This window comes from Hyaena hyaena, unplaced genomic scaffold (genome assembly GCF_003009895.1).
Source record: "Hyaena hyaena isolate Hyena2069 unplaced genomic scaffold, ASM300989v1 scaffold_44, whole genome shotgun sequence".
Taxonomy (NCBI): Eukaryota; Metazoa; Chordata; class Mammalia; order Carnivora; family Hyaenidae; genus Hyaena; species Hyaena hyaena.
This window is the reverse complement of record NW_024080676.1, coordinates 501,153-529,123: the sequence shown is the minus strand read 5'-3', so window position 1 is coordinate 529,123 and position 27,971 is coordinate 501,153. Positions and strand designations below refer to the sequence as shown.

General features: G+C 36.8%; 1 protein-coding gene and 1 pseudogene across 3 annotated transcripts in view; one reads left to right on the top strand and one right to left on the bottom strand.

Moving 5' to 3' along the window:
• BTAF1 (B-TFIID TATA-box binding protein associated factor 1) overlaps positions 1 to 27,971 on the bottom strand; it is a 105,843-nt gene that overhangs the window by 71,886 nt on the left and 5,986 nt on the right. For 2 of the 3 annotated variants that reach the window (XM_039230227.1, XM_039230228.1), the window contains exons 2-11: positions 18,652 to 18,775; positions 13,426 to 13,540; positions 11,471 to 11,617; positions 9,474 to 9,637; positions 6,891 to 7,027; positions 3,122 to 3,251; positions 2,806 to 2,874; positions 1,527 to 1,616; positions 787 to 882; positions 513 to 689 (exon numbers count right to left, since the gene is read on the bottom strand). In XM_039230227.1, coding sequence (XP_039086158.1) covers positions 513 to 689; positions 787 to 882; positions 1,527 to 1,616; positions 2,806 to 2,874; positions 3,122 to 3,251; positions 6,891 to 7,027; positions 9,474 to 9,637; positions 11,471 to 11,617; positions 13,426 to 13,540; positions 18,652 to 18,775 — 1,249 coding nt within the window. The remainder of the gene's footprint in view (positions 1 to 512; positions 690 to 786; positions 883 to 1,526; positions 1,617 to 2,805; positions 2,875 to 3,121; positions 3,252 to 6,890; positions 7,028 to 9,473; positions 9,638 to 11,470; positions 11,618 to 13,425; positions 13,541 to 18,651; positions 18,776 to 27,971) is intronic. The other variant, XM_039230229.1, reaches the window with a different exon arrangement.
• LOC120230602 lies at positions 24,298 to 26,773 on the top strand (annotated as a pseudogene).

The window sequence follows — 27,971 nt, the reverse complement described above, 5'->3', positions numbered from 1 at the left end:
TATCCAATGTGACTTAAAAAATCAGAATATGTTTTCAAGGTAAAACTATGAACTCCCTGCGTGAACACATACAGATACATACTGCTATGCTGGAACTTCAAGTTCTTCTATTTCTTATTCAACACTACTGACAACCAAAAGGGGTGTGAGAGAAAAGGGCAGGAAAAGCCATCCCTTCCTGTGCTCCTTACTTCAATCTATTCTCCTTTCAATTTCCCCAATAGAGCTAGTCCCCAGAGTCTACTCCTGGGATCATACACAAGGAATCACCCTGAGAATGGGTCCTGCTATGAGACCCATATACAGGAACAAGTATTCAAACCTAATGAACCATCTTTTGATTTGTACTTAAATTCTTACAGCACCACCTATCTCTATGATACTGCCTCAAGAAGGCAAATCTTAAAATGCCGGCTCATCTGTAACACTAAGAATCTAAGGCCATTTTATATCATTAATAAAAATAAACTAAGGGGGGGGGACTTCCATGCTTCAAAAACTGAAGTGTTTACCTGACGAACTGCCAAAGCATACTTTATTCCTAGCAGACCACCATGTCTAACTTCCCACTGTTCTTGAGTAAGTAACTTAAGCAGCACATCCACAGTCTTATGAACTCCAGTTTCATTCATGTGTTTTAACACCACACCTAATGTCTGAGCACAAGTTTCACGAACTGGTGCCACAACCTATGAATAAGAAAGGAAGAAAACTCGTATTTACAAAAGACTTATTTTGTTGAATTTGAAATGTGATCAGACAAAGCCTCCCTTAGGTGATACTTACTTCATCAGAAACAAAGTCTCCAAATCTGTCTAATGCAAAAACACAAAGGAGTCTAATAACTAAGTCTTCCAACCACTCTTGATGCTGCTGAATCATCTGTTAAAACAATCATTTTTAATTACCAAAATCATACTTTGTATTGGAGGCTGGGGCACAGTAAGTCCAAAATTAAGATTAAAATAGTGGGACACACAATTTTTGTTATAGGAACAACCAAAATATAGAAGACTCCCAATTACTACCTTTAAGATGAACCACATCATGTTTATTAATTAGGTTCAAATATACTACACCAAGATCTTAAAGATTTATGAATTCTATTCTTACTTGCACTCTAAGAGAAATTAAGAAACTACTCAAGATTGCTCTAATTTCAATTTTATCTGTCACGTATCTATTATCTCTCCTATTACCTGTGTCTCATGGTACACCAATCATATTGCTCAATGACCTCTAAACTATCCTCTTATACCTCCTCCTCTACTTCCCAATCTTTGGTGTCATGCTCCTACATATTTTTCCACTCAATGTTTTTGAACAAATCTTTCCCGGTAACTCATTCTTTCTCCGTTAATACACTTCTTCCTAACCTTTAAACATTTTTCCTCGTATTTACTTTTCCATATTTATTTATTTCTCTCTCATTTCTATGTCATGACACAAACTCTATAACTTCCCTGTCTTGAGAAAAGAAGCCAACTACTGAAATTTGTTGATAACTGGTCCTTTACTACACTTACCTCTTCTAAAGTGCTATCTCCCATTTTACCACCACTTTTTCCATGAGCTTTAAGGATTTCCCGAAGTCCAGTGCCTGCACCATGCCGAACCTAAAAACAAACAAGATCCAAATGTCAAAGGTTAAATGCTTCAGAAACTGACCTTAATTTTTCGTCAATATCAATAAGGGATACTAGATTTTTAAGAAATCAGAATAAACTAAAGTGGCTCTTCAAAAAATGTGCTTTTCTTCTGCTATCCAAGAAAAATTACATGTATTAGCTTCACAATTTTGGTTATGTCAAATTTTTCTAAAATCAAGCTAAGAAAATAACTACTCTAAGATCCTTCTGCGATAATTACTTGGCTATGACTTCCCTATCCATTACCTGCATTTAGCATTATCCACAGCAAAAATGAGGACAGAATCATATGTTGTTCCCTACAGCCCCAACATCAATATTTTAGAAATATATATGTTAGAACTAAGTTCCAAAGATACCAGGGTAAATGTGAAGGAAGACAACTCAACTGTCTCATGACTAATGCTTCACTGTCACTCTGTAGCATTTTCCAGCGTCATGTGGAAGGGAGGAAACAGACCACTGACACTGCAGCTACCCACTTATTCAAGACTCAATTTAAGTTAACACTTGAATAACTTTAAACAGATGTACATCAAGGAGCAGAAAGACTGCTAAAAGGTATTCCACAGCAGTGGTTTTTAAATTACCCAGAAGCCAACCAAAGTAGGACAGAATGCTTTGAGACCACAAACTCTCAACTTCAATCAGAGGAACCTCACTTTCATCTCTTTTAACATGTTGGGATCTGATCAAGATTTTCTTTGAAGAAGTATTTCTGAAACTAAAATGCTGGCTTGGAAACTACTGCTCTTAATCAAACTGGGCTCTTAATCAAATCATCCACTTAAAAAGGAAGTTTTTACTATTTGGGAGAGATATTAAGTCTTAATACCACAGCTAAAAAAAATGAAAAGAAATGAATATTTCACTAAAGATATATGACCAAAACAGGTATGAAAGGGGCAAATCAGACTAAAGTTTTCCACTTAGAAGATGAGTGATATGAAGTACCCAGATCAGTGGGAAGAATAGAGAACCCCCCCAAAAAAAAAAAAAAAAAAAAAAAAAGATAAAAAAAATAAATACATTAAAAACAAAAAAAACCAAAAAAAAAAAAAAAAAGATGATGCTTCACATGGTTACCTTCATTAACAACAACAACAACCCAAAAAACAAAAACAGAGCTCAGAGCTGAGAGAAGCTGTAATCTTACCTCCCAGGAAGGATTAAAAAGGTCATTGCAAAGTTCTTCACAAAAGCTTTCTAAAGGCCATTCATTTGTCTGAATAAAAAAAAACCAGAATTACTAATTCAAAAGGTTTGTTTTATGCTAACAACTTAAGTAATTTAATAAAGTGTATTTATTTGGAGGTCTAGTAAGTACAGGTTTTAAATTTTTTAGTAGTTAAAATTTTTACTAATGAAGTAAACATACAATAAAATTTCTCCCAATGGATAATCTACTAACACATTAGTATGAAAAAATTAAAAACAATTTCAAAAGACACTTTAAGTCATTTTAATAGTACCTCTTCAATTAAGGAAGAACTGTCTGGAATATTATCAATCAAAACTTTGGAATCATTTGCAGACTGATTAATAACAACATTTGCTATTTTTCGTCTCTTTTCTTCTGGTTCCCCATCAGTGCTATCATTGCTAAAAAATAAAAGTCACCATTTTAAAAAGTGAATGAAGAATAATGTGAACCACAGTGAATGTAAGAGAATACATCATGTGAATAAATGTTATGCCACATTCTACTTACATAGTTTACTTAAAATCTCATGCATCAAATAAGATTAACTACTTAAAAGTTTTGAGCAAAATATATTCCCCTACTCTCACTGATGAATGTAAAATAGGTTCATGAATTCCAGGATTGCTTTCAAACTGAATCACAAATTTAACAGTCTTTTTTTCTCTCTTTAACCAGCTCTTCTTTTCATTTTAAACTCCCTTGGTCTAACAACCTAAATCTGACCTAGCTTAACTTTTCTAGGCTTTTCTACCCTAGAGGAAACTAATATACTGAGTAGCACACTATACTCCTACTAACTCTTAAAAAACGGAGATAATTGACCAATGAAAAAGATGTCCAGAAAATCTGAAGAAATGTTACTTTATGACTAGAACAAAAATATTGAGACCGGCCTAATAATAAAACATAACAAAAGAGAAGACAAACCACTTTATTCAGTATTAACAGAAAGGACAACTAGCACAGCTGAGTTACATACAGCATTATTTTCTAAAATATCCCCCATATCTTAATAATTAATGTTTTATTTATTTCTGAGAGAGACAGAGAGAGAGACAGCGTGAGCAGGGGAGGGTCAGATTTTTTTTTTTTAATGTTTTATTTATGGCCAACCATTTTTTCTAAAGGTGATGAAAGAGGGGCACCTGGGTGGCTCAGTCTATTAAGTGTCTGACTCTTGGTTTCTGTTCAGGTCATGACCTTGTACTTCATGAGTTTGAGCCCTGCATCAGGCTCTTCAGTTCTTCACTGACAGTACTGAGCTTCCTTGGGATTCTTTCTCTTCCTCTCTCTCTCTGCCCCTCCCCCAATCATGCGGTCTCTGTCTCTCTCAAAATAAATTAACATAAATAAATAGAGAAATAAACAAACAAATAAATAAATAAAAGAAATCTAACCTCCCTCAGTCTCCTTCTCTATTATTCTTCTTCCCTGAATTTTCTCCAACCTAGACACACTGCTTGGTCACCTTACTCTCCTCTTTTTAGAATGTCTTTTCCAAATATTCATAGGACTCATATCCTCAGTCCTTTCAGATCTTTAAAGAAAAGTCACCTCTGTGAATCCCTCCCGGACTATCCTTACCTAAAATTTCAAACTCTCTCCCCCACAACACATTTCACATATTTCTTCCTTGTTTTATCTTTTTCTTGCTTAACTCTTATCATTAACACACATATACATATACTAATGTTACTTATCTTTTTTTATTTAATGTTTATTTCTTTTTGAGAGAGAAACAAAATATGAGTGGGTGTGAGAGAGAGACACACACATAATCTGGAGCAGGCTCCAGGCTCGGAGCTAATCAGCACAGAGCCCAACGTGGGGCTCAAACTCGTGAACTGTGAGATAATGACCTGATTTAAAGTCAGATGCTTAATCAACTGAGCCACCCAGGCGCTCCTACTGATCTTCTTTTAAAAAAAAAAAAATTATGTTTAAGTAATCTCTATATCCAACATGGGGCTTGAATTTACAATCCCAAGATCAAGAGTTGCAAGCTCTACCAACTGAGCCAGCCAGGTACCCCTACTTATTTATCTTCCTCTTTATTTATTTTTCCCTCCAGAATGTAAGCTTCATGAAGGCAGAATTATCTACTTTATTCACCAGTGCATCCTAAGGGCTTAGAACAGTATCTAGTACTCAGAAAGTATTCTGTAATTATCTGCGTAATGAATCATAAACTCTGAAAAATAAAGTCTACTATTTCAAATATTTATCCAAATATTTGGGTAAAAGTGCTTATACAAATAAAGCCAATAGAAACTTATTACATTACTATATATAATCCTAATTAGTTGTTTACTTAAAAAACCCTGTAGTTTAGGGGCGCCTGGGTGGCTTAGTCGGTTAAGCGTCCGACTTTTGCTTAGGTCATGATCTCGCGGTTCGTGGGTTCGAGCCCCGCGTCGGGCTCTGTGCTGACTGCCAGCTCAGAGCCTGGAGCCTGCTTCAGTCTGTAACTCCCTCTCTCTCTGACCCTCCCCTGCTCACGCTGTCTCTCTCTCTCTCTCTCCTAGAAATAAATAAAACATTAAAAAAAAAAAAAACCCTGTAGTTTAATGAAGCTTAATAAAAATTTCATACTGAACTTAACCCCAAGTAAAAATTTATACCAAGTAGATGGTTATTATTTATTCCCCTTTGCACCTAGTTTTTAAATACACACTATAAACATTTACATTTTAGCTTTGTATTTATAAATGGAAAAAACAAAAGGTCCTGTCATCTGCAAAAACCAAACTTTGTAAGTTTTCACATGTTTAATTCATCATTTTCTCAAACATTTCTAGAACACCACAAAAGATTCAGATTTAACAGAGCCAAATGGGGCAGTTTTTTTTTTTAATGTTTTATTTATTTCTGAGAGAGACAGAGAGACAGCGTGAGCAGGGGAGGGTCAGAGAGAGAGGGAGACACAGAATCTGAAACAGGCTCCAGGCTCTAAGCTAGCTGTCAGCACAGGGCCTGACACGGGGCTCGAACCCACGAACCGTGAGATCATGGCCTGAGACGAAGACGGACACTTAACTGACTGAGCCACCCAGGCGTCCCTAAATGGGGCATTTTAATGAATGCCCCATTCGGCTGTTAATTGAAAATGAAAATCTGCATTTTAATTAATGAATATCTGCATTTAACAGACCCCTCAAAGTGCTTCTAAACAAGGTTGTTTCGAACCACTCTTTTAGAATTGGTGTTCCAAACCATATACAGATACCACTTTTATTAATTCATTAAGAAAATCTGGACAGTGATTTTACTCAGAGTTCTTTCCTACAACAAGATTAAGTAAATAAACTTGGATTACTGTTTCCTATGCAGTTTAGCCCCCAGGCTAGAAGATAGATGATGTAATACTGTGACAGTTCTATACTAATCCATATTCTTAACATGTGGCCTTTGGGGTGCCTGGGTAGCTCAGGTGGTTCAACATCCAACTTCGGCTCAGGTCATCTCACAATTCATGGGTTGAAGCCCCATTTCAGGCTCTGAGCTGACAGGTCAGAACCTGGAGCCTGCTTCAGATTCTGTATCTTCCTCTCTGTGCCCCTTCCCCCCTCCAAACATAAACAAACATTTTTAAAAATTAAAAAATTTAAAAAAAAAATTTTTTTTAAATTTTAAAAAATTGTGGCCCTTAGACCATCTCTGACTTCACTCTGCCTACCCTCACCTCTGTCTACTCATCCTAGACACACTGCCTTTCTTTCTGTTTCTTGAATGGTCTATGATTAAGGCATTTACATTTGTTCCCTCTGCCTGGAATGCACTTCCCTTGGAAGATCTTCATCCCCAATTTAAAGGTCATAATTAGTAAGAAAAATAATCTGCATATGTGGATTATTCTGGGGAAGCTATCCTAGTCCCTAGTAATAGTAAATGATCTCTGACAATTGAGCAAGACAATCCAAATAATGCTCCCCAGCTAAAGACAATGTCAGCAAATGTTTTTAAAAATCAAGCAGACACAAACTTAAACTATAAAAAAATCACTGTTTTAAATTAATAAGCAAAAAATAAATCACTACCTCTTCTCATTAGTTTCCACTGCATCCCTGGATCTCTGTTTTGCAAATAACTTGGCCATTCTTTTAGCTTTGTTCTTTTGTCTATTGCTCATTCCTGCTCGAAATTCTGAGTCAATCAATTCAGCTGCCTGGAGAGTCTAAAAGAATAAAAGAATGCTGAGTTTGAAATTTTGAAGTTAAAATAAATGTCCATCATCTTAGCCTCAGAAGAGGACTAAGTCTATAAATTTCACTATATCCAAAGTGACCACAGTTTCACAGCTTCATGCTATTCTGCTGTCTGGCTATTACCATAAGTTCACTCTTTTATTCCTTCTTTCCTATTCTTCCAATTCATCAGGTGCTTGTGTGTTTAACTTTTTTTGTCATAGATGTGGCACAAATGTATGATCATAACCAACAAAGAGGATTTTGAAAAAGTGATACTTCAAAATGACCACAGTAATAAAGATGTGGTGGTACACAGATACAATGGAATATTACTCAGCCATTAAAAAACAAAGAATTAAATCGTGCCATTTGCAACAGCATGGATAGATTTAGAGTATAACACTATGCAAAATAAGTCAGAGAAAGACAAATACCATGTTTTCACTCATATGTGGAATTTAAGAAACAAAAAAAAATAAAGAAAAGAAAAACCAAAAAACAAACTCTTAATCATAAAGAACAAACTGATGGTACCAGAGGGGAGGTGGGTGGGGGCATAGGTGAAACAGGTGAAAAAGATTAAGAGTACACTTACCTTGATGAACTCCAAGTAACATATAGAATTGTTCAATTACCCAAGACTAATAATACTGTAGGTTAACTATACTGGATTCAAAATAAAAACAAAAAAACTGTAATAACACCCTCAAGTTGTAAGAACAAAGAATATTAATAAAGGAAACTAAGAATCATCTGTTGAAAAAAATTATAGCCATAAGTGATCTAGCATCCTATAGTCAACTTAACCGATATTGCTCCTTCCCTCTTAAGCCATCACTATCTATTGTTTTTGCTTACTTTCCCTTTCATGGGAGACATTATAAAGGCTGTGAGATAGAAATGCTTTCAGCTCAAGCCTAAAAATCTTTTCTGCCCTTAACTGATTTAAGATTCAACTAAAATTCACACTTTGACAACCAATCTGGATTAGTGGTATAGATGCCCTGCTATACAGTCTTGGTCCAGGGACCAATGGCACATATATAAGCAGTGATGAACCTATGGCAACAAGTAATATTAAGCAACTCCTCCCAAAGATCCATGACATGTAAGGCCAACCCAACTTGGATCTCACAAACCTCAAACTGGCTGGCTGGATGTTGCCTACATGCAACTAGTCTGTCTATACCCCATCTTCTCTATTATACCTGGCCCGTCTTTTTTCTTACACCATACACAATAATCACACTATTATCACATTACTACATTTTTGTTTTCCTTTATTCTATTTTTATTTTTTATTTACATCTCATGCTTCACTTTGCATCCCATTTCTTTCTGTTTCTTTACGGTTGTCATATTTTCTGCCTCTTTAAACTCTTTTTTCCTCAGGAATGTTCCCCTTTTTTTTTTTTTGGTCTGCAAAAGTTATTTGTCAACACATACTCCCTTAACCCTAAGAAAATAGCTTGCGAATTCTGATGGTTTAGAGAACTAGTATAAAGGCAAAGGAAAAGGGTTTCATGACTGCAAAACAGGAATTCTTAATAAGGACCAGGAAACTCTAAAAAGATATTGCAGGGGCAAGAGGAAAAAATACCAACCCCCTTGAATGGTAATATTTCAGTTGTATGTGAATTTTTCTGAGGAGAGAACCACAGCATTTATTGACTCTTAAACAGTTCGGGACATTAAAAAAGCAAAAGCAGCAGTACGTGAGCATCCAACGGGAATTGGAAGAATAGAGAAAAAGGAGGAATACAGAGCAAAATTACGGTCCATCCATACAACAAAAGAGCATGAAGCTATCAAAAACATATATGATCAATCCGTACATACTGATATATTCAGCTACATGAAATGAGAAGAGGTAAATATAGCTTAAAATACACAAATACTTGTGTCTACACGTCCAAGTAATTCATAAAGGGTTGCATGTGGGGCAGGGACATGCGTCTACATCAATTATTAAAAACTTCTTTTACTTCATATTGTATACCTTTTTACATTGTTTGAAAGTTTTCTTATCATGTCTGTTACTTTCTCAAATAAAAGAATAAATCATAGCTCTAAAGATTCCTAGTTATCATCATACTAGCCCTTACTATCATCTAGTCAAACATTTATTTTTTTCCCCACTAAAGAACAAAGGAAAAAGCAATTGGTCCAACTGGGATCTCTCAATAGCAGTGGCTCCTAAAAGACCCCCACAGATTTCTAACAGTCAGTCCAGAGTTCATAAGGTAGGCAGAACTTGTCTCTTTAGAATCTGTTACCAGAAATCCAGTTCATGATAACTAAATACTAAATTATGGTGAAACAAGCAACAATGAGTAGAATTAAGAACAGCATTTTTTTTCATTCCAATAGCAGGGCAATATGAAGCAAAACCCTTGTATTACTTGCAATCAAACAACCAAAGATTTTACCTACAGGTTGTTTGTTTATAAGGGCTGCTGAGGTTGGGGTATAATCCAAATCTTCATCATTGAAGAGTTCTTCAGTACTCATTCCAATGGCTTCTCCCATATTAAGGCCAAGTTTCTTTTGTAATAGTTTCCGTTGGCGTGCTATCCTCTCTTTAGGATCCACTTCACCTTTAAACAGAAAAGAAATACATTTCCTCCAAATCAGGTAAGAAGTTTTCTAATCAATGAAGATCAAACTTGATTCAAATTTTTAAAAAAAATTTTTTTTTTTTTTTTTAACTATTAAAACACCCCTCTTGGGGGTGCCTGGGTAGATCAGTCAATTAAACATCCAACTCTTGGGGCGCCTGGGTGGCTTAGTCGGTTAAGCGTCCGACTTTCGCTTAGGTCATGATCTCGTGGTTCGTGGGTTCGAGCCCCGCGTCGGGCTCTGTGCTGATGGCCAGCTCAGAGCCTGAAGCCTGTTTCGGTCTGTGTCTCCCTCTCTCTCTGACCCTCCCCTGCTCACGCTGTCTCTCTCTCTCCTAAAAATAAATAAAAATAAAACAAATTAAAAAAAAAAAAAATCCAACTCTTGATTTTGGCTCAGGCCATGATCTCATCGTTTGTGGGATCAAGCCCCATGTCAGGCTCTGCAGTGACAATGCAGAGTCTGCTTGAGATGCTCTCTCTACCTCTTTCTCTGCCCCTCTCTGCTAACGCACACACTTTCTCCCTCTCAAAATAAATACTTAAAAACAAACAAAAACCAGCTCTCCTGACAATAAAACAAACCATACTCACATACTCTGCATACATCATCAACTGTTACCTGGCTATGATTGAAAAATAGTGTTCTAGGGGCATCTGTTTATTATTATTTGAGAGAGAGTGTGTGAATGGGGGAGGGTAGAGAGAGAGGGAGACACAGAATCTGAAGCAGGCTCCAGTCTCTGAGCTGTCAGCACAGAGCTTGATGTGGGGCTCAAACCCATAGACTGCAAGACCATGACCTGAGCTGAAGTCAGACGCTTAATCGACCAACTGAGTCACCTGGGGACCCCATTTGCCTGTTTTAAGATGAACAAGTGAAGACCACTTCATTAACTTGGCTAGGTAGATATGCTTTGAGTAATGATTAATTTTATTAGCAACAAAAACTATTCTCTTTTGGTCTTAGGCAAAAGAGCAAGCTATTTACTTACAGAAATCCATTAAAAACATCAAAGTTTTTTCCCTCTCAAAGCATCAATCCTGAATGGCCAAAACATTATTTTATATCCAGATGGATTCTGTAAGTTTAAACATAATGGAATGATCGCCTACACAAGATTTTTCATTTTTAGTGTTTGCCTCGGTTACCAACATGAGTAGATCCAATTATTTAAAATTTTAAAACACATGATAAAAAAGAAAACTGTCATATAGCCTCTCAAATGTCCAGAACTGTGAAAACAGTATCACAATCTGTACTAATCCTGGCTTTTAAAATCTACTTAATTGGGGGAACCTAGGTGGCTCAGTCAGTTTTAGGCATCTTGATTTTGGCTCTGGACATGATCTCACTGTCTGTGAGTTTGAGCCTTGCACTGCCCTCTGCGCTAAAAGCACAGGGCCTGCTAGGGATTCTCTCTCTCTCCTTCCCTCTCTCCCTCTCTCAAAATAAACAAACTTAAAAAAAAGAAAAGAAATCTATTCAACTGAGGCTCGTTGGTCACACTTTATGATTTCTCTAATACATAATAAAATGCCTGCTCAAATACTAGTATATATCTATTAACAATGCACAGATATAATACACAGTCACTTAAAAGACAGAAAATATTCATATGGTATAGTTTTAGACCCAAATATTTTTGATTATCTTCTCACCCACAGTGCCTCCACCTCCCCAACTGCAAACTTCAATTTACATTTTGTAACATCTATTTTGATTCTGCATGGCTGATAAATAGCATGCCAAATAATATATTAGTCTGAATACACACATTTCAGACTTTCTTCTATAGGACTACTACATACCTGATTTTTCATCTTGTACTTCAAATTCTGCACCGGCAGATCCCAAAAGTGATGCCCCATGCTGTAACAATCTACATATATCAAATCTGTCAAAATTCAATCGATCTGTAGCAGGTGAATCCTCCATAGCACTTTCTGAAGTAGATTCTAAATGAGGTTGAAAAATATTTAATTTGATTATAAAGCCAAAGTGTAGAATGAAAGAAAGTTTACCTGGGGTGGCTGGGTGACATTTTAAGAAAAGCTACTGTGGATTTATTTACGATCAACTCTAATTTACAAATGAACTACGTAGTTGGTGGCTCCCCTTTTACAAACTATCAGAATGTCAGTGGGTATATGTATAGCTGGTTTTTTTTTTTTTTTTTTTTACTACAAAAGCACATTATTTTATGAGGAAACGCATTTCATATTGAAATAGGTATGTTAAATGCCATACTGTCTCCATTTACGGTTTAGTAGTTTGAAAATACCAATGTAATAGCCTGGGTTCATTATAGTGCTAAATTAAGACAAACATATTCACATATTACATTCATACATAATAAGTTAATAAGCATCATTCCTCCCTATACCTAAGGCATATCTATCACACAAAGCAACTATTCATTCAATAGGTATCCTCCTAATATGAGAAAATTTTAATCTCCTGGTAAATTGGAAAAATCATAATTCCATCCAAGGCCTGAAAGTATCTGTAAAATGTTTTGTATTCCTCCCTAAAAAAGGTTATGCCTTTATGAATTTGAAAACCTATTGTAATTGTTCACTGACTTAATAATTTATTTAGCAGGCATTTGCATATAATTCATCTATTAAACTAAAGCATAAATGCTTTAAGTCTTCCAGTGATGATAAGCCACCTTACCATAAATTTTAATGCTGGCATAACCAATTTATTATTTTATAAAAAGAATCTGAGTTCTAATATTGCTACATACCAAAATAAACATGGAAATAAGCTGAAAAGAGAAAGCTCTTTTCTCGAATAAGTTATAACTTCTGGTTATATACTTCATTGGATGAGAAAAGACAAATTAATATAATCATTCAAAATAATAGGTGCCAGATAAAACAAAAGTTTTAGACAAGCTAAAACGTATGAAAAAAGTGAAGTTATCAAAGTGACTTGAAAATGAAATCAGGTTGCACCACATTAAATTCTCAATTAAAATGTACACCTTTACAAACTTTCAAAAGCATACATTCATTTTTAACTACCATTGCAGGCAGCCAGAAAAATAATTTCCACTACAAGATATCTAAAGGACACATAAGAAATTTTTTTTTTTTTTTTTTTTACAAATAGTTTATTGTCAAATTAGTTTCTACATAACACTCAGTGCTCATCCCCAAAGTGCCCTCCTTCATGCCCATCCCCCCCTCCCCCCCACATCCATCAGTCCTCAGTTTTTGTCAGCATTCAAGAGTCTCTCATGGTTTGCCTCTCTCCCTTTCCCCCACCATTTCCGCCCTTCTTCTCCCCCTTGGTCCTCCGTCAAGTTCCTCCTAATCCTCCTATACGTGCAAACATATGGTATTTGTAAAGGACACATAAGAAATTAAACACCATTCCAAATATCCATACACAATTATGCTTAAATTTAAAAAATAATTACACTATTCTCCCTGTAACAAGAAAAAATACTTTCAAATATTTATACTTCATTGATTTCGGGGTTTTTTTTAGGACATAAATTCCTTGAAGGAAGCAATAATCTCTATAAATCAAGCATATGTAAAGTTAATAACTTAAATATACATGAAAACATAGTTTATCTAATTTTTTTTAAGTATGGTGAAAATCACCTTATTCAATGTCATTTCCTGACAACGCTGTACCTGAAAATTAAGCCTTTAAATTAAAATTGCAATTATTAAAATATAAAATGTATAGGATAATTAATTCTACAGTTAGATTTTTGTTGCAAACTACTTTTACCACTTAAACGCACCTTGTTTGGTTCTTGGTGCTGGATTCCACTCAGGTACATTTTTCACTATAGCTTCAACAGCCTGTCCTGCTGCAATCCGGGTATCCCAATTTGTACTCCTTAAATATATCAACACCTTAAAAAAGTAGAAGATAAAATAGTTATTCCAAAAAATATTGTTTGTTCAAGGTAGCCAGAACAGAGAAATACAAATTTACTTGTGATTAACTTATAATTCAGTAGCTCTTAGGCTTTATATATAAATTTATACAAAACACCTTGGAATTATTATCATTTACAAGATTCTTTCATAGGAAATATAACTACACCTGAAAAAAAGGAAACAGGAAGCTTTTATTTAAAAAATACTTAGGTGCATTTAAAAAATAACTTAGCTTTTAACAAACTAAAAAAGTACAATGTGTATTTTCATGAAACCCCATTACTTGTTCCAAAGAGTTAAAAACTAGCATAAAGAATAGGAGTGTCTGGGTGGCTCAGTCAATTAAGCATTTGACACTTGATTTCAGCTCAGGTCATGATCACACTGTTTGTGGGCTGGAGTCCCGTGCTGGGCTCTGCTCTGACAAAGCTTGCTTGGGATTCTCTCTCTCCCTTCCTCTCTGTCCCTCCCGTGCTCATGCTCTCTGCCTCTCTTTCTCAAAGAAAAAAAAAAAAAAAAAAAAAAAACGATTAAGAAAAAAACTAGCAGAGGGGCACCGGGGTGGCTCAGTTGGTTAAGCGTCTGACTTTGGCTCAGGTCATGATCTCGCAGTTTGTGGGTTCGAGCCCTGCGTTGGCTCTGTGCTGACAGCTAGCTCAGAGCCTGGAGCCTGTTTCAGATTCTGTGTCTCCCTCTCTCTCTGACCCTCCTCTGCTCATGCTGTCTGTCTGTCTGTCTCTCTCTCTCAGAAATAAAAGAAAAGAAAAAAGAAAAAAACTAGCAGAAAGAATAAATGAGTTCGGCAAGACTGGAAGATATAAAATCAATATACAAAAATCAATTCTGGGCCACCAGGGTGGCTCAGTTGAGCTTCTGACTCTTGATTTTGGCTCCTCAGGTCATCTCAAACTTCCTACATCAAGCAGAAGGGTGTCAGGATGGCCGAGTGGTCTAGGCACCATACTCAAGGTGCTCACCTTCCCATCAAGCAGGAGTCTGGCTCTGCACTGACAGCTGGAAGCCTGCTTGGGATTGTCTAGCTCCTTATCTTTCTCCCCCTCCCTTCACTAGCGTGTGCATGCATTCTCTCTCTCAAAGTAAGTAAACATTAAAAAAAAAAAATCAATTGGGGGCGCCTGGGTGGCTCAGTCGGTTGAGCATCCGACTTCGACTCAGGTCATGATCTCATGGTTCATGGGTTAGAGCCCCACATCGGGGCTCTCACAAATAAACATTTAAAAAAAATTTTTTTAATGAATTATATGGCGATACACGGTCAATACAATAAACAATTTGAAAATAAAAATTTTTAAATCACTCCCCTCCCCCTTTTTTTTTGAGAGAGAGAGTCTACCCGCATGAACTGGGGAAGGGCAGAGGGAGAAAGAAACTTCACACAGCCCAGAGCCCTGTTGGAGCTCTATCCCACACCAAGAGATCATGAATGACCTGAGCCAAAATCAACAGTTGGTTGTTCAAACGACTGAGCTATCCAGGCCCCTCAATATCTCATTAACAATACCATCAAAAAGTATAAAATACTTAAAAATAAACTTAAAGTGCAAGACTCACATACTGAACACTACAAAAAATTCCAGATATCACTGAAAGAAATTAAAATCTAAATATTACACAGAAAGACACCTCATGTTCAATATTAAAAATATACAGATTTTTAATATTGTTGGGGTGCATGAGTGGCTCAGCTGGTTAAGCATCTGGCTCTTGATTTCGGCTCAGATCATGATCTCATGGTTCATGAATTCAAGCCCCTGATGAAGGTTGACAATGCAGACCCTGCTTGGGATTCTCTTCCTCTCTCTCTGCCCCTACCTGGCTCATGCACACACACTCTCTCAAAAATAAATAAATAAACTTAAAAAAAGAAAAAGATTGAATATTGTTAGGATAGTAATACTCCCTAAATTGATCTACTTATTCAACAACATTCCTATCAAAATCCCAGCTGATGTTTTTGCAGAAATGAGAAAGTTATCCTAAAATTTATATGGAAATGCAAGAGACCCAGAATCACCAAAACAACCCCGGAAAAGAATAACAGAGTTGGTATAATCACACTTCTTGATCTCAAAACTTACTACAAAGTGATAGTAATCAAGACAGTGTGGTACTGGCAAAAGGACAGGTATATAGATCAATGGAAATGAATTGAGAGTATAAAACTAAAACTGTCTATGATCAACTGCCTTTTAAGAAGAGTGCCAAGACAATTCAATGGGGAACAAATAGTTCTTTCCACAAATGGTGCTGAGGCAATAAAATAATGATTGTGAACCCCTACCTTATCCCATACACAAAAATTAACTCAAAATGAGTCATAAGTCTGAAATTAAGAGCTAAAACTATACAATTCTTAGAAGAAAATACAGGGGTAAATCTTTGGCACTTTAGATCAGGTAAGGTTTCTTAGATATGATCCCCAAAGCACAGGAATATGGGGGAGAAAAGGATAAATATGACTTCATCAAAATTAGTAACTTTTGTGCTTCAAAGGATACCTTCAAGAAAGTGAAAAGACAGCCACAGACTGAAAGAACATATTTGCAAATCAAATACCTGGTATAGAGCTTGTAGCCAAAATATATAAAGAACTCTTACAACTCAATATTAAAAGAATATCCCACTTAAAAATGGGCAAAGGATCTGAATAAACAGTTCTCCAAAGATATACAAATGGTCAATAAACACATACTATCATTAGTCACCAGAAAAATGCAAGTCAGAACTATAATGACATCATTTCATACTCACTAGTATGGAAATAATCACAGTCCGTTAATAACAAGCACTGGCAAGGATGTAGAAAACATCAGATCTCTCATAAACTGCTGTCAGGAATGTGAAACAATGCCTCCAGTTTGGAAAACAGTCTGGCAGTTCCTCATAAAGTTAAACGTAGTTACTATATGATCCAGTAATTCTATTTGCGGGTTTATACCCAAGAGAAATGAAAACATACACCCACACAAAAACCTGTACATGAATTTTCATAGCAGCATTCAAAGGCCAAAAGGTAGAAACCACCCCAGATGTCCATCAAATGGACAGGTAAGATGTGGTATATCCATATAATATATTCATATCATAGCCATACAATGGAATATTATTTAACAATAAAAAGGAAGTAATGAGACACACTTCAATATGAAAGAACCTTAAAAATATTAAGTGAAACAAACCAGTCACATTTATATAAAATATCCATAATAGGCAAATCTATCAGCAAAAAGTAGATTAGGGGTTGTCTAGGGCTGGGTATGGGAGGAGTAATAGAGAGTGACTGCCAATGGGCATGAAGTTTCTTTTGGGGGAAATAAAAATATTTTAAAATTAGACTGTGGTCAAGATTGCACATATCTAAAATCACTGAGGGGGGCACCTGGCTAGCTCAGTCAGTGAATCTTGTGACTGTACGTCCTGGGGTTGTAAGTTCGAGCCCTACACTGAGTACAGAGGTTACTTAAAAATCAAATATTTTTTTAAAAAATCTTTAAAAAAATAAAATTATTGAATTGTGAACTTTACATGGGCAAACCGTACGGTGTATAAATTATATTTCAACAAGCAGTTTAAAAAACTAAAACAAAAAGCAGCAGGAAAACTCTGAGGAGAGAAAAAAGAGGACAGGAGTTGAGAAAGTACAAAAGACAAACTTTGCCTCTTTTGGAATTATTTGTTGGCAGCCAACAAACCAGGACCTAAGTCAAGAAGACAATTCACCTGGAAGGCTGGAAACCTTTTCTCAGTTGAGCACAAATTAGTTTTACTCACTGTTTCCAGTTTCAGCTCATTCAGTCCTCAATCTCTTCCCTCGGGAGGAGAAGAAATGGGTATGCCTTTCTATCCCCCTACCTTGCACATGAGTATAATACTATATCATATGTATCCTTCTCCAGGGACACCTGAGTGGCTCAGTCAGTTAAGCATCTTGACTCTTGATTTCCGCCCAATTCATGATCTTGTGGTTTGTGAGATCTAGCCCCACATTGGGCTCTGTGCTAATGGTGCAGTGCCTGCTTGGCATTCTCTCTCTCCCTCTCTCTGCCACTCCCCTGCTTATACACACTTTCTCAAAATAAATATACATTTAAAAAAAAATTTTTTTTAAATGCATCCTTCTCCATTCTGAGAACATGGAGCCTGTGAATGTCAAACCATTGCCTCTTTGTCACATATTGTTTAGAAAGTACTGATAATATCTAAGTGGGAAATATACTGGAAAAGACTGTCACTGTTGGGCCTCATGGTGGGGACTATACAGTACAGATTTGTATATTCAGAAGAGCTTAGAACTACTCATATGAATCAAGAAGGGACAGATGAGAATGAAAGGAACGGGTAAGACTAGCAGGAAGAGAGTTATCTTGGATTTCTAATGTATGGGCTATCATTTTCCTCCTCCACCCAAGCTCCCCAACAGACAAAGCACTCCTGTTTTTACTCTGCATGCTGGAGATTATTAAACATGTGGAATGTATTGCTTACTATCATACAGGCACACTTCTACAAGTCCACAAAGTACAATAAAAATACAGCCATTGCTTAGGGAAAGTATATGGGCTACGATTATGAAAACACTGATCCACCAAAGCAGAAAGCCTCTAGTTTCAAAACCGGTAATAACTAAAAATGTAATGACAACTCACTTCTCATATATTTCAATCATTTCCCATGAGTACTCAATCATCTGAAGACTGACAACTATAACTACTAGCTGTTAAAAACAAGTTAGACCACTAACAAACTAGATTAACAACTTAGTTCATTACCCAACTGGGTCAGATTCAAATTCATGCCACAAGCAAAAGGTTCTATGCTGTCAAATCCCATCGACAATTAAACCTGATGGGGAAAAAAAAAAAAAAAGGCCAAAATATTTTAAATCTTGCGACAAAAAAGAAAGATGAAATTTAAAAAAATATTTGGAGAAATAGTAAGATATTTAATGAAATCTGAAGACCACAACTGTCACTAAAATAAGACAATTTCTATCGTTATATTCCTATCCACAGACAAATTTCTATAACTGCATTATACTAAATGAAAAAAAAAATGGTTCTTACTTTAGATAAAAGATTATTTAGTTCATGGGGATGAAGCTTTACCACTTCTCCAAGTTGCTGTGCAGCAGCTTTTCTTGTAACTGGAGTAGTGCCAGTATCCAGTAAGATAAAAAGACGGTCAAGCCTAAAATAACAAAAAATATAATGATTATTCTGAAATGTGTTTCCTCATAGGTTTAAGTTTTGAGTCAATAAATGTATTGAGCATTTACGAAAGAAGACCTATTCTAGGGCTGCAGGAGAATCTCTACTCTCAAGGAACGTGCAATTGGGGGTAGGGTGATTAGGAAGGCAATTACACAAATAATTAGAATACAGGGTACAATAACATATATGCCAGAAAAGTAGTACAAAGTGCTTTGAGAAGTGGGAACAGAGGGAGCAAATACTATATATCCCCAACTGTGTAATACTGAAAAGGCTTCATAAAAGAAGTGGTATATGAAATGGACCTTCATCACGAAGGTCTTGGTTTAAGAAAGTAATGGGACTAGAGCTCTGTTTTAGGAAGATTCATCTGGCAGCAGTATGAAGCATGAAATGTAATGGAAGAAAACTTTTAGAGAATTTTAGGCTGAAAGTGTAGACCTAAACTACCATCATGACAAGAAGCCTAGAAAGAAGTTGAGATACTGCACAGGTAAAACATACATGCTGTAATAAGAAATGTCAAGGAAATGAAAGTGTTCTCAGATACCGAATCTTAGAAAATTAAGAAGTCACTTTAAAAATGGGAACTAGTGGAGAAAATATTATGCAAAAAGATGACAAGCTTACTAGTGGCAGGGAAAGAATAGCTAGAAGAGACCAAAAAAAATAGTTGGACTAGAGATCTAAAGTTCAGGAAAAATTGAGACTACAAGTTTATAGGTATATGGGGTCATCTGTGCAGAAGTGACAAATATGGCAATAAATAAAATCTCCAAGGAAAGAGTTTCCAAAGGTATACAGCATACTGGCACAAATTCTAGAGTCACAACCCCACAGTTCAAACTCTAGTTCTGCAATTTAACCAATGACTAAAACTTGGAATATCACAATGCCTTATACGTGGAACAGGTGAGAAGTTTAACACTATGTTCTTATGGTTTGGGTATACTGGAAAATCCTAAGGTTTTAGCAAGGAGAAAGGCAAAGTCACAAGTAATTACCACTAGCTGTCCATCTATCATATACAGATCTAGCTCTTCTACCACACTAATCAGGCTCAATAAGGCAAAGTGAATGCCACATGTAATGAAAAGAGCTTCATACTTCATATAATGGAATAAATGGGTACTTTAAAAATATGCAGGATGGCAAAGTTAGATATAACTTTTGATATAACAGTTGATAAACTGTCCATTCCTACACTAGAAATTTAATGAATACATTTTCAAATTTTATCTAATGAAGAAGAGAAAGCAAGTAAGGTCCCAAAGCTAACGGTGAGCATTAAGCATCAATAAACTAGAGTGAAGCTTGTATTTTACTTCTGGGGTTACAGGTATTCTTTCACAAAGAGCTTTAAAAAAAAAAAAAAAAATCACACAGCAAAGCTCTGAAAGTCTTTTATAAGATATGGGGCACCTGGGTGGCTCAGTCAGTTGAGTGTCCAACTTCAGCTCAGGTCATGATCTCACAGTCCATGGGTTCGAGCCCAGTGTAGGGCTCTGTGCTGTCAGCTCAGAGCCTGGAGCCTGCTTCTGATTCTGTGTTTCCCTCTCTGCCCCTCCCCTGCTTGTGCTCTCACTCACGCTCGCTCGCGCGCTCTCTTTCTCTCTCTGCCTCTCAAAAATAAATAAACATTGGGGCGCCTGGGTGGCTTAGTCGGTTGAGCGTTCGACTTTCGACTTTTGCTTAGGTCATGATCTCGCGGTTCGTGGGTTCGAGCCCTGCATCGGGCTCTGTGCTGACTGCCAGCTCAGAGCCTGGAGTCTGTTTCAGAGTCTGTGACTCCTTCTCTCTCTGACCCTCTCCTGCTCACGCTGTCTCTCTCTCTCTCCTAGAAATAAATAAAACATTAAAAAAAATTTTTTTAAATAAATAAATAAATAAACATTAAAAAAAATTTTTAAAGTCTTTTATAAGATAAACCTATAAGAGGCAAATGAAATGGGCTGGATTGTTCTTTTCTTTTCTCTGGTAGTATTTATCAAACTAGCCAGTCACTAATAAGCGCAAAATCATTCTAACTAGTAAGAAATAGAACTAAAATAGATCTTTATCAGTGTAGAACACTAGGGGTACTATGAAAAGTTTTCAACTGCTTCAGAACAAAACAGTAAGAGCTAAGGTTCAAATTTATAGTTAAGGGTATGTAGGTAAGAGAAATTTCAAGAAAAATGTGGAGGTAATAAAAGAGCCAGTGACATACAGAAAAACAGGGAAACAACACAGTTTTTGCTTCCAATATACTGAGAGGAACACAGAGTGATTATAAAGAAATTAATTTTTATAAGACACAAAAATTTACTATATACGCTATGCACAGACACAATACACCAGCTGACACAATTATTCTCCTTATTTTTCAAGGCTATCTCAATTCTTGCCTTTACCCATTCACTCATCAGGTTTTGCTACAGGATTTGGTGAACAGTGACTCAGAAATAGTGAGACAGAAGAATAGGAGGAAAAGAAATTCTGACAGCTGGTGTTATTAAAAAGTTCTAGGACTGTCAGTCCCAAATCCCTTCCCCATAAAATGATTTCCCTCCCCCATCTCATACATAACTCTCAGAATGCCCCTTGAGTTATTTTCATCTTTAAATCAAGTTGTGATATTAACGTTCATGAAAATCATCTCTAAACCTCCAAAATAAACACTTGCATATTGCCATTACCATATGATTTTGTCAATTAAAAGTAATTTGCAAAAAGAAATTTCAAACATCTATGAACTTTCTGTAATTATGAAGACAAAAAAGTCATTTTAAATATTCTATATTAAGGGGTGTCTGGCTAGCTTAGTTGGTAGAGCATGCAACTCTTGATCTCAGGATTGTGAGTTCAAGCCCCATGCTGGGCGTGGAGCCTATCGTGTAAAAAAAAAAAAAAAAACTTCTCTGTATATTATATGGCAGGCAAAATTATCAATAATTAAGTTTTATTACAAAGAATGATTAGTCTTAGGTCAAATTTATGCTACTATAAGTAGACTTATATTTGTATATGCTGCAGGTCTTTTTTATAACAGTATTGGTCTCTTACATGTATACAGTTTGCATAGATTCAAGACTTTCCTGTAGAAAACTGCAGTAAAATGGAAAACAAACTAGACTGAAAGTTAGGGACCTTTAGAAATCCTACTTTTGTCACATGTTGGAGGACTTAGGAAAGTTTATTTCACTTAACCTCTTATTTTGGAGGGTAAAACTAGCTAATTTAGGCATATTTTATAGTTTCACATCACTGTGGTTTTTTTCCCTTTTTTTCCTCCTCTGTAACATAGTATTTGTAATGTATCTGACATATCTGATGCCAAGTTCCTTACACTGAACCTCTGGAACAACTTCAACTACTTCATTAATTGCTTTCCATCATGGAGATTCTGCTTTTAATGACCAAAAGCAAAGCTGGCTGCAAAATGAACACTGTAAGGAAGTCACAAAGCTACCCTGTTTATAAATCCACATGTATAAAGTTAAAAGAAAAGGGACAGTTTGCAACATTTTTCCCAATCATTTCCACTTTCCTCAAGCCATTACCATTCCTCATTCCTTAAAAAGGAATGGACTACTCCACTGAATAGATATCTAGGCTTTGAAACACAAACTATCTCAAGTTTTCTCCTCGCTACCTCTAAAGATTGCTCTTTACACTCATTCTCTCCCTTTCAAATGGAAAGACAGTCCTCACTTCTCTTCAAGGCTTACTGTCCCACTGTTTCCTTGATACCATCCCCTTCTAGCTTCATTAAATCATCCTTTCTCTAATACCTTAAATCCCTGCCTTATTAATCCATTCCCTTCTCTCTTTAAATATGCAAAACTGTGGGGGCACCTGGGTAGCTCAGTTGGTTAAGCAGCTGACTTCGGCTCAGGTCAAGATCTCACGGTTTTTGAGTTTGAGCCCCACATCAGGCTCTGTGCTGACAACTCAGAGCTTGGAGCCTGTTTCAGATTCTGTGTCTCCTCTGTCTGTCCCTTCCCTATTCATGCTCTGTCTGGCTCTCAAAAATAAATAAAATATAAAAAATAAACAAATATGCAAAAGCATGTCTCTAAAGAGAAAAAAACTGCTTGCTCATCTTCTAGTATACTTTTTCTTTTTTCCTGCCAAGCATCATGAACAAGTGTTTAAAATCACTTCTTTTAGGGATGCTGGGTGGCTCAGTCAGTTAAGCATTTGGCTCTTGATTTTGGCTCAGGTCATGATTTCACGGTTGGTGAGATCAAAGCCCCACTTCAGGCTCTGCACTGACAGCATGGAACCTGCTTGGGACTCTCTCTCTGCCCTCCCCTGCTTGCGCGTGTGCACACGTGTGTGCTCAAAATCAGTAAATAAAACATTTTAAGAAATCACTTCTTTCCTCACTATACACAATTTAATCCTTATCAGTCAAGTTTCTGTTCTTCTCTTCTACTGTAATAGCACACCTGATGGGTCACCAATGAACCTGTAAGCTCTAAATCCAATTTTTTTAAGTCCAATATTCTTGACTTTTCTAGAACATCTGACATCAGTAAGTACCCCATTTTTAAGGTATTTTTCTTCCTAAATTTTCACAACTTTATATTAACCTGTTCCTACCTGAATTCTCAATTTTTCCCCTGGTTTCCATAACTCTTACCGTACCGCTCTCCCATATCCAATCTTTGGCTCCTCACCTCACCAGTTTCTCCCTTAGGAAACTAGGTTATTTGTTTAAACTATAACAAGGTACAAATAATCCCCAAATCTAGTCCATCTAGGAGCTCTAGTGCCACACTTCCAACTGCCTGGTGGGCATAACCCCACAGTAACATGATCTTATTGCTAGATTTACCTCCTAAAGTACTTTGATCAAATTACTACCTTACCCTAATGAACTGTCAATGGCTCACCTTTACCTATCAGATAGTAATCAAAATCAAAAAAGTATCTCCCGACATGGGCATTTTTGGTTTCCACAGTTTTGTCTATGTTGTTTCCTCCATTCGGAATGTCTTTTCTTGGTTCAGTTCTTGAGCAATCTACCATCCATCAAGATTTAAAATCCTTTATCCTTTTGAAACCATTTGAGGCTACTGTATTACAGAGGTGAACTCTTCTTCTGAAATCTACACGAATTCTCATCTTGAGTACCCATTTTGATATTTATTATGCTTTGATTTATGGCACCTCTTACATTTTCACATGATGTTTTACACTCCTTAGGCTTCACCTCCTTCAGTGATTCTTTTTATCCCTCACAATCCTCTGCATATTATTTCTGTAATGTTTTTGCTTAGTATTCAAATATTTGTTTAGTTGGGACTTACTAAAATTAAAATTATAAAGAAAAAGACAAGTTTCTTGGGGCCAAGTTTAGGTGCCATTTTTAAGCAAAAAAAGCGTGTGCTAAAAAAAAAGCGGGGGGGCTATACTAGAATTTTTTGCTTCCTTTGAGAAACACCCTTAATCTGTAATACCTATACTCTGTGAAAAACAAGTTATAAAAATAACAGAACTGATGCTAAGGGAATGTTTCAGTATGTGATGAGATCAGGACAGGAGTACTTCTGCATTCTGAAAATCAAAGCAGTTATGCCTGCTTCAAAACAGCAAGCTGAAAAAGACGATGAAATAGGTACTGTATTCCTTCAATGATCTCCACACTCTCTACCTTTCCTTTACTTCCCTGCTACCCAGCTTCATTAGAACCACATTCCTGCCCAAAGACCTTCAACTCCTCTCTAACTAATGCTGATCCTGCCTCAAAACCACACAGTTCCTCTAGATTCTCCTTTCTGCAAAGCCTTTTACCCCAATGCCATGCCATGTAACCTCTGCTCTTCCAGCAGCCAAAAGTCCAGAGAGTAGTAGATTAGCTCACTCTCTCATTTAATCCAGGCCTATTTATTCTCACATCTTCCACCTCGGTGGCAGCCAACCTTGCCTCCCTGAATTAGAGGAATGGGGATAAAAGAATGCTTCCTTGGGTTTTTTGTTTTTGGAGTTCTCCTTTCCTCTATCCAAATCAGCAGAATAACACCACACAAAAGGAAGAACAAAGGGATGAGCAGACCACAATCTGAAAAGAGCGAAGTCTAACCTGTTACCCCAGGGTAGCCAGCTATGAGGTGAGCAGGGTAAGCATCAAGGTCAGGACCCAATGGAAAAGGCTGGTATAGTGAACTGGTAGGGGAAGGGAAAGGGGCATGAGACAGGGTCAGTACTATTTTGGGGGCAGATAGGGCCCTGGGTGAGGGAGAGATGTGATGGAAGGTAGGTGATCAGAAGAGAAAGGAAGTTAAAAGAAGCACTAACTGAGGAAACACAGTATTTACCACAATATTCTTTTTTTCAGAAAGAGAGAGAGAGGGTGTGAGCAAGAGTGCACTCAGGTGCAGGCAGAGAGAGAGAGGTGGGGGAAGGTGGGAGGGAGGGAGAAGTGGGGCTCCTGTTCACCAGACTCAAACTCACAAACTGTGAGATCATGGCCTAAGCCGAAGTCGATGCTTAACCAACTGAACACCCAGAAGCCCCACAATATTTCTTTTGGCTAAACCTCCTCTTGCAGAATAGCTAGTAGGGAAAAAAATGCCATTCTTCATTCTTTGAAGGATAGACAGATGGAAGAGAAAGAGGTAATAGATGTCAAGCTGTATGAAAGGTACCAAAGACTGGAAGAATAAATAAAACATAAGGCAATTATATTTGACAATACCTGCTGGTTATGAATTTACTGATAAGAAAGCTGGCCCATTTTCAATTTGGATTTTAATTCAGAGAGAATTATACATGACATGATTCATGTTTTGTTTACCAACTTATGACTGCAGGCAACTGCTCTAAGACTGCCTAGAAAACAGTAAAGAGTACATGGAAGTTTGTAGAGGTTATGCAGGCAGCTGCAACCTAACCCCTCTTCACTTCACTGTTTACATTACGATAATTCATGAAGTAAAAATATAAAAAGATATGAAAAAAATCATAGGCATTTTGAACCATGTCCTAGGTTACTACTTTATCATTAATAAACAAGTATATGTTGGGGTGCCTGGGTGGCTCAGTTGGTTAAATCTGTGAGTTTGACCCCCAAGCAGACTCCAGACTGACAACTCAGAGCCTGGAGCCTGCTTCAGATTCTGTTGTGTCTCTCTCTCTCTCTGACCCTCCACTACTTGCTCTCTGTCTCTTTCTCACACAAATAAACAATTTTTTTTTAAATTTTTAATAAATAAACAAGTATACGTTGTGTTTCCAACTCCTCGGTCATTTGAGGATTAAAGGGAAAAAAAAGTATGGGGGCACCTGGTTGTTCAGTCAGTAGAGGGTAGGGCATGCAACTCTTTTTTTTCTTCTCAATTCCAGAGGCTTTATTAAATGATTATGTCTTCATTATGTCTATTTGTTTGTTTCCTTAAGGGCATGACATTGAGCCCAACTCAATCTTTTTTAAAATTGTTTTTTGTTGCTGTTTTTTAATTTAAATCCAAGTTAGTTAACATGTAGTGTAATAATGATTTCCGGATTTGTAGAATTTCGTGATTCATCACTTACATATAACACCCAGTAAAGCATACAACTCTTGATCTCAGCATTGTGAGTTGCAACCCCACAGTGGAGGTAGAGACTACTTAAAAAAAAAGGGGGGGGGGGCAGTGACCTTCCACTGCCATGGCCAGGCGGGGGGGCTGCTTTCCGCCGTTTGGGTGCCTTGTCTGGAGCCACGGCCTTAAGCTTGGCCACCTACAGGGCACACAGCGCCCAGTTTCTGGATCCCTGTGGGAAGGAGCTCTTCAACAAGGCCAACAAACACCACTTCTTTCATGGCTTGGCTCTTTTAGGGGTGCCCCACTGCAGAAAGCCTCTCTGGGCTGGGCTAGCCTCTGGAACCACCTTATTCTGCACAAGCTTTTACTACCAGGCTCTAAGTGGAGACCCCAATGTCTAGGCTTTGGTCCCTATGGGAGGGAGCCTCTTAATCTTGGGCTGGCTTGCCTTGGCCCCTTGAGCTTCATTGTCTTTGATTGCTTGGTACTTAACTTCGAGAGTTGGAGCAGGGAGGGGATTAAAAGAGAAAGGCAAAAAAAAAAAAAAAAAAAAAAAAAAAAGGTGGGAGGGTATAAAAATAAGTTTTTAAAAAAAATTTTTAATGTTTTATTTATTTCTAAGAGAGAGAGAGAACATGAGCAAGGGAGGGTCAGACAGAGAGGAAGACACAGAATCTGAAGCAGGCTCCAGGCTCTGAGTTAGCTGTCAGCACAGAGCCTGACAAGGGGCTCAAACCCACGAACCATGAGATCATGACCTAAGCCAAAGTCGGCCACTTAACTGACGGAGCCACCCAGGAGCCCCTAAAAATAACTTCTTAAATCTACTTCCAACCTCAATGTTCTCAGAATTTAAATTTAATATCTTTAAAAAACAGTATAAGGTCAACTAGGAGAATACTTCACCTTAACTAAGAGAATAATCAGTCAGGTTTGTCCATTTTGTTACGCATTTTTACACTTAACAAAAGTGCAGTAAAATTTAAAACAAACTATTTGAATTTTTTACTTTTCTGTGTGACTTAGAGAATAAGTAGATATCTTAATATGAACAGTGTATTATAAAGTCTCACATTATTATTAAACAAGAAAGTTATGGTTAAGAGAAACAACTTCCAAGAAATTCTCTAGACTGCTGTTTTTAAATATATACCTTCTAGATCATATTGTGGATAATTTGAAACCATTTTAATGGTATATTCTTTAAAACAAGAAAAATTAGTTTAAGATACCACAGAGAAAACTGAGAATCAACATGAAGATGTGAAACCAAACCAAAGCCAGGTGCAAGGCCAGGTGCATGCCAGAATAAACTGCATTCCCTCACTACCACGCTAGAATATAAATTCCTTAAGTGAGGATTCCATTTTTGTTCTCTGCTGTATCTCTAACACCTAGAACATAGAAAGCATTCCATAAATACTCATTATGTAAATGTTGAAAAAGTACAACCAAACGGAGTTATTTTCTTTAGGATATTTTTTTCTAACGTCCATTCTTGATCCATCCATCAAGCTACAGTCTTTTACAAGACTTTAACTTAAAGATAAAATCTAGGTTCTTCAGAAGAAATATGTTCTTTTAAAAGTTCATACAAAATTGTGCACTTTAATGGCTAACACAGTGAATTTTACATTATGTGTATTTTATCACAATTTT